This window comes from Haemaphysalis longicornis, unplaced genomic scaffold (genome assembly GCF_048455015.1).
Source record: "Haemaphysalis longicornis isolate Haplotype H1 unplaced genomic scaffold, Haemaphysalis longicornis Haplotype H1 scaffold_3, whole genome shotgun sequence".
NCBI lineage: Eukaryota > Metazoa > Arthropoda > Arachnida > Ixodida > Ixodidae > Haemaphysalis > Haemaphysalis longicornis.
This window is the reverse complement of record NW_027526335.1, coordinates 199,885,033-199,892,764: the sequence shown is the minus strand read 5'-3', so window position 1 is coordinate 199,892,764 and position 7,732 is coordinate 199,885,033. Positions and strand designations below refer to the sequence as shown.

The window sequence follows — 7,732 nt, the reverse complement described above, 5'->3', positions numbered from 1 at the left end:
AGCAGGGCAACGCTAACCTTGAGCGCCACGTGCTAAAATGCGTTTTGTTAATTGGGTTCACCATTTCATTTTTTTATTTTCTTTGTTTTGTCAATGTGCAGGTGTTAGCGAGATTCCACAGACACCTTTTCCGGTAGCTCTTCGTTGCCCTGCCTCGCTCCACATTTTGATACCACATCGCAACCATTACAGCTCCGCAGCTATCAGAAATCACACGCCTAATGAGATTTTCGCGACACTCCATAAACATCTAATATTACAACAGAAAACCTAACACCGCATGAAATGTGCATCATACCCTTTGGACTGTAATCTTTTGTTTGCTTCAGCGAGAAAATACACTTTTCAGAGTGGTGTGAAATTTTCGAAATTTTCAAGCTGGCATATATCTAAAAGCAAAAGCTTTCGTTGTTACTCTCTCCACATGGGGTCGTCGATGGATAGCTACTGTTTTAATTAACCAAGTGCCATGATATACACCTTATGCATTAGCATGTTTTTTGCTATGCCATTTCCAGTGATACTGAGTTCATTCTGAACGTATGTAGCGTGGAAACATTTTGAGGGGTTATTTTATTTTTCATTTCCCAGTATTGATAACTGTATTTGGGCAGCACTGGCGGGGGAAATAATAAAATTTTTCAGAATAACAGGCACCCGCCACTGTGCAGATATACCTATGTTAGAAATAACATCGCCTCTTTCGGGAGTATAGGACACCGAGAAAGAGGGAAATTTGGTAGTGATATAGCAAAGGATGCGTTTGAGCAGCGGATTCTGGCATCGATGAATCCCTTCGACCCCCTTTAGATTACGTGTCTAAAAAAAGACATATGTTAAATTATACACCTAGGCCTATGTATAACGTTCCACATGAAAAGCCGGCTCAGAGTTCATATTTGGTGCAAAGAAAAAAATGTGGGTATATTTACTTTGTTCGTGTATTGTGGTATAACACCGGAAAAACCTACCTGGAACTGTTCCATCCACTCACCTCAAATATTGACGTGACGCCAAGCTTGTATACGACCGGTATCACCAGCCGCGTCGCCAAGGGTAAGTACAGCACTGGCGACAGGCAACACCAAAAAATGTGCATTCCATATGCATAGAAGTGGCCGGGAAACGCGACCAGCGTTGTCGACGAACACACCGAGGCCACTGACGAAGCGGCCAACGGCAGCACACGCAGTGCTCGGTTTCCCAGAAACACTTCTGCTGTTGTGGCGCTGCTTGCTATTGCTGGAGGGGCTTTGCGGGCGGTGAAGTACAGACCCAGGACAAGGTTCCCCACAACCACGATTCCAAATATTGCGTACTCTACAACGTGAACCATCTTCGAAATTTGTCTTTCAGGACAAGTGCTCCTGCAAGTGTCCAATCAGGCTTGAATTACTCCCTTAATCTGAAAGCGAAGATATAAAAATATATAGGGTGACTAAAAGCCGAACCGAGAAGCTTTCAGTTCTCTATATTCAACTTCAACTTGAACTGTAGTATCTCTGTAGGTTATTTCTGATTGGGTGGGTAGAAGTCACATGGACGAAGGTTTAACTGTTAGAGTTGGATTGAAGCTGGTAATATGTGACATTTCTCGAGAAATAACAACGTGTATAATAACATAGGAACGTAGCGATGTACTGCGGTCACCTAAGCCATGTAAAAAACTTTGCAGCCAATATGGCGACCGTCGTACAAAATAAAAGGCTACAAAAATTACCCGTACATTCTGCCAGCTCCTTGAGGGCAACGTATGGTTGGTTGCTCGTTTGTTACACCATCTGGAATGAAAAGCGGTTTTCGTTCATGGCAGATGGCGCCGGAACCGACGCCGTAAACCTGACTCCGAAATAGGCACTCAAGTTTGTGTTATAGTCATGGATCCCTGAAAATGAAAATTTCATTTCTTACCCTGCAAAACGTGTACAATCTGGAATATTTGAATTGCTAGTGAAATTATGGTGGCTTTTAGTTGTGTTTATGGGGGCAATTTATGTTGCTTTTAAGAAAACCTTGTTTAGCGAGAAGATGGTATCACAGTAGGGGGTGTTCGATGGGGTACTGCACGAGTAGGGGGGCAAGGGCTCATATTGATAATTTAAACGTAGGTAATCCTATTGTATGTGTCTATAACAAGCGCAAAAATAAAAGCTCTCACATGAACTGGCCTGGGCGCTTGCGAACGAGCAGCTATAGTGAAGGGACGAAGTAAAAGTGCCGCAGCTTGTAGTCGTAACGTGCAGGCCCCTTCTTTTTTTTACTTTTTCTCTGCACTTTGCACTTTGGTGCCTACTCCAGTTGTAGAGAAGTGGTTTTAGTGCGCGCAATGCCAGAGTGACAAATAAAAAAGCCTGATTTTTGCAGCTGCCGCTGTACATACCTGTCAAACAAAACATGCGCAAATCTCACGTGGAACGAAATCATGTGTCCTGGCAGCTGGAGGTGTCATTTGCAATAAAACAAGGCGCGTATAAATGAACCGACTGCATGACTGATTTAGGCGGAAAATATCCACATTCCCAATTGCTCTGACAAATCCTTTAAAAACGAGTGACGTTAAAACGAGTGACATGGACACGAGTGACGCGAGTATAACCTTTCATGTCCTAAAGTCCTTCCAGCAATACTTACGGCTGTGCTGTTTATTAGCTTTTGGAGATCTGTATAATTGAAACTTTTTAACTAAAGTACACTTTTACGTCATTCTTTGATTCCACATTTGAAGCATTTCATTTAAACACCCAAAGCAAGAGGAAGGAGGGAGTGGTAGGACCAATGATTTGTAATGCGACATATTGGTGAAGTTCTTTAACAGAACGTGCTGTTGGGCGAGTTGGTACATACTGAATGGGAGGCTTAGCGCAAAAAAGACGAGGACGGTGGCGAACGCGACAGGCGCCTGTCACGTTTGCCACCGTCCTCGTCTTTTTTGCGCTAAGCCTCCCATTCTTTATTGGTGAAGGCAACGCTAGCTTTGTCCTTTTGGAACGATGCGCGAGTTTTACAACTACAGTATCTACAAGAAGTATCAAATGCCGTTTGTGTGTGTCTTACAACAATGGCAGCATAAAGCACTCGAGAACCACTTGCGGTTAAAAAATAGCGCTCAGAATTCCTCGCACGCCCCGCCGTATGCGGCAGTTCAAAAAATCTTTAGTGGATCCGAGTACGATTTCTGCAAATGTGCAAGCGAACTTCAACGCTCGCAATAGTCTGAACGGCCTGATGGAGCCGTTAGATATCGCACCTACTTGAAAGATCGTTATGGGAACAATGTACACATTATCGTGGTTTCCCCATCTGTGAAACAAACTCCTAAAAGACAGCGGCCATGTCCGTATTGGCAAATGCAACACTGGTACCGCGCACGTCTCAGTTCCCTCCTCGCATATCTCTCGGCAGAAGCTTGCAAGCTGGCTAGTTCGAGATATATATTATTGGATACAGCTAGCGCGAACACTAAAAACATAAAAAAACCGGAACACAAGTTGTATCAATCGGCGCTTGATAGAGCATCAATTGTCATTAAAGGGCCCCCGGTAATGCCATAATTCTTCAGATTGTACTATGTGCACCGGATGTAAACCTAACTTTCCTGCCAGTGATATTTTGTTTAGGCAGCGTGAAAGAACGCCCCGCGATAGTATGAAGGAGTTCGACATAGTATAAAAACGAGACAAGTGCGTCATCCAAGCAAGCGTGGTCTTTATACCAAAAAGATTGGATAGATGCGTGGCCCTCAACTGCAGCCGGTGTCTATATGGTTGTCTTATCACTGTGGCTTTTTTTAAACTTGTTTCGCGCACGTTTCGCACTTGCTTGAATAAACGTGTTTCACGCTGATCAACTAGCACAAGAACGATCTACTGTTCGCCCACTACGTCGATGATATCAAAGATGCCGCGATACATTGTTATGGAATGATCTCCGTTTCATGTACTGTAGTTCTCTGCCCATATATAGATGCCAAATAGATCATGCCAAAGATATTGCCATTAGAAAAAATTGCAGCACAGTGCCAAGAAAAAATATCTTCGGTGCCCCTTTGACCACTGCTTTGCAAAAATTGCCTTCCCTATCGGCGCTTTCGTCCCTTTTGACTTCCTTTGACAACTTAACCACCAAACACATTGGATTCTGTAGGTCTTCTCCTAGCACAACTCCTGCAAACTGAGTTCGCTAAAAATGACAAACTAGCCCAAAGTGCCTTAAGGATATTCGTCACCAGAAGCACGTATACAATGCCTTCGCAGGTTGATGATTTCACACTCGCGGAAATCCTAAAGGCCGTCGAGATTTGAACCCTAAAGCTGCTGCAGTCCTTGGTTGTATCACGATCTACTTAATGCAACCGTTATTTCTTTTTTACATCTTCGTTTTCGCTTCTTATATATAATTGTGGCTTACACCTCGGCCGTTTTCTCCCAATTGGCAGAATGCCAGAGTGTCTTGTATCATGAAGCCTGGTCGGCCACCGCAAGAACGATAACCGTACAGAAACATTTGTATCACCTCATTTTTGGCGAAGTCTTTGAACTCATGCTAATGCACGTCTTTATATTGTCATGCACACGTGAGAGATACCACATCCTAATCATATGCATTGACTCAAGGACAATGCTCGACATCCACTCCATATTGTCAAGTCGACAAAGACGAATAGGCATAATGAAATTGAATGATTTGGGGTTAACTTGGGCCCGCAGACAAGCGAACACAAAGTAACCTTGCTTTCTGCCCGCCGTCTCACACACAGCCCCCACGCCCAGCGTCTTCGTCAACCTCCGTCCCGCACGCGGCGTCCCAGTCCACTTAATGATCATGCGAGTTGTGGCCGGGAGTAGAATCTACGGTTTGTGCGTCGCGGCAACACCGGCGTGCGTGTGTGGAACCAGAGTAGCTCTGAGGCGATTGTTCAGCGCGCGGTATTATTCCCCTCTTAAGGAAACCATCGGCCCGATGCTCAAATAATAGGCACTTAATAAATGGAAAGTCAAGAACAACAAAAAAAAGAGCCGAGAGTTCCTTCAGTTCAATAGGTGGTTATGACAGGGCACAAACCATAGTTTCAGGCGCACACGATGCTATTTGCCACTACTGTGTAAATTGCATGGTACGATACACCACGCACCCGCGCACAAGCACATCACACCGCAGGTACGCGTACGCTGTTACCGGCCAAAGTTCGGCTTTAGGCGGACTACGTGCACTGCTTCTGCACGCGGTTGATGGCGTTGTCGCACTGTTCCATCCGGCAGAACTTCGTAGGTGATATCGGAGAGGCGTTGCACTATCTCGTAAGGGCCGAAGTACCTGTGCAATAGTTTTTCTGACAATCCCGGACGGCGGATAGGTGTCCAGACCCAGACTCTGTCGCCCGGATGGTAGTACACTTCCCTATGGCGAAGGTTGTAGCGCGCGGCGTCCGATAGCTGTCGTGAGTTGGATGTGAATTCAGGTAAGTTGGCGGGTTTTTTTCGGCGCGCTCGGCGAACTGCTCCGCGTCTGGCGTGGCCAGAGGTTCTCCTTGAAAAGGTAGCATTGCATCAAGCATCGTCTGCCCTTCCCGCCCGTACAGCAACGAAATGGTGTGAAGCGTGTTTCCTGCGTTGGCGTGCTGTAGGCAAACGTCCCATACGGCAGTATTTTGTTCACTTGTTTGTTGTACATCTACGTGCACAGATAACCTGCTAATGCACGTCTTTAAATTTTCATGCACGGGTGAGAACTCCCACATCCTAATCAATATGAGTTTATTCAAGGACAAAGCTCGACATCCGCTCCACATGTTCTTGGAATATTACTGCAGTATTGCAAAGATAAAGGCAGTGTTGCGCTAATCCTTTCTCGCGACCCCTATGAGGCTTTCCATTCAGTCTGGCATCGGGCTCTGCTTTATTTCTTCCGAATTCATAGCTGCCCTGGGAACATTTACTATCTTTCGTTATTGTTTTCGAAGGCTTTACAGTCCGTTAAAATGTTTTCTGAACAGATACAGGCAACGACAAAACAGGCAGCCCTCAAGGATCTTCACTGAGTATTCTGCTGTGGAATGCCTGTTCGTATGATTTAGTAAAGTTAGAAATACCTGAAGATACCTACATACAGGCATGGGCTGACTTCACCATAGCGGTAATAAAGGGTTGTACGAGAAGACACTTGGAAGACATTGCGGAGGAGGCACTGAAAAGAGTGCATAGATGGTGTCAAGGCGTCACGTTGGTATTGCATTCCTCAAAATGTGCCTGTCGGTTCGTATCTTGTGGGGTACCATGAGCGATACGCAAGGCTACTGTGAGAGTGGGCGGAGTCAGTATTAAGCCCGTCAACGAGCTAAAGATTTGAGTTGTCATTTTTTATCATCATCTGACAATTGTTGCTCCTACAAATTATTTGAAAGAACATAAATAAAAAGACGGCGGCATAAAAAAATGGCCCGTATGCATACTTACGTCAATAAAGATCACTTGCTAGAGTTTCACCTACACGTTGTACTTCCTGTGGCTGCATATCCACCTCCTGCGTTGTGGTATACACACCAACACGACAGCTTCAAGGCACGTGTGCCTTCTCTAATGAGATATCAATTATTTGCCGTGACAGGAGCACACACCATCACATGCACTGCTGCCCTCGAATTCATTGCAAATGTCGTCTACTGATCATTCACCTTCACATCCAAACTGGTTGGTTCTATCTTTTTCAGTGACAGCAAACTCGTTTAATCCTTTTGTTTCACCGGCAGCAAAAGATTACGTTTCCCACAGTTACATGTAACGCGCCTGAAATCAACTTTCTCGTTGACGTATCTTCGAATTATCCGGTACGATGAACTAGTATCCCCTTTCAACATTTGAGCGTCCAGCAGGTATCTCACATCATGTAAAATTGGCACTGCATGTATACCGACGGCTCCGAAATTTCTACATCTGCCGGTGCTGCGTTCGTCGTTTTTCAGATCTCTAAACCATACAAGCCGTTGAAAGATACGGCTTGGCTTCCCCCACTAGCTCCTTCAATTAAGAAACAATAGCCATGAACCAATTATTCTAGTATTTCTACTTTAACTCACACACTTGCGCGTAGCACATATATGCAGGCTGCCTATCTCTACTCATAGTCCTGAAGGTCGCTATCACCATTTCAACCAGCATCCACAACTTCAAGGACCTTAACTCTCTTGTACCGATGGTATCTTTATATATACCACGTCCCCAGTCACTCTGGCTTCTGGGGAAATGAACTTGCTGACTTTACAGCAAGTGACGCCGCAACGATTGGCATTGATGTGCACGGAAAAATCACTAAACACATGGTACGTTCTGACTTACTTCGCTTATTGTGGCAGAGTTTGTGGTCGACCAATCACTGTAGTACAACACTATCATTGGACCCCGAGTGTTTCGGACGCATAGAGGTGTTTCCCGCCGCCCAGAAAACTGACTACATTGTTTGCAGGCTATTGACGCTTCCGCTCACTACGTTTACCGACTGCAATTACCGAATAATTGCCAGAATGGCTTATTACCTACCGGAGGTCATTCACACAAGTCTCTACATTCAAAAATTGCAGAGACTCACAAAGCGTCCCCCTTGTACCACTGCACTGACATCATTTCTTAATGATAGCGCAGCAATTAAAATTCCTATAGGCCTTGTGAACTGAGTAGATCTGTAGCTAACGTTTGACTTTCTCACCTGCCTTTCTGGAAGCTAACTACATCAAGAGATG

General features: G+C 45.0%; 1 protein-coding gene across 2 annotated transcripts in view; it reads right to left on the bottom strand.

Moving 5' to 3' along the window:
- Positions 1–1,784, bottom strand: part of LOC144175926 (sodium-coupled monocarboxylate transporter 2-like) — an 88,270-nt gene extending 86,486 nt beyond the window's left edge. For both annotated transcript variants that reach the window (XM_077704995.1, XM_077704996.1), the window contains exons 1-2: positions 1,727–1,784; positions 995–1,405 (exon numbers count right to left, since the gene is read on the bottom strand). In XM_077704995.1, the coding sequence (XP_077561121.1) occupies positions 995–1,336 (342 nt within the window). In that variant the 5' untranslated portion in view covers positions 1,337–1,405; positions 1,727–1,784. The remainder of the gene's footprint in view (positions 1–994; positions 1,406–1,726) is intronic.
- Between the last annotated feature and the right edge of the window lie 5,948 nt (positions 1,785–7,732).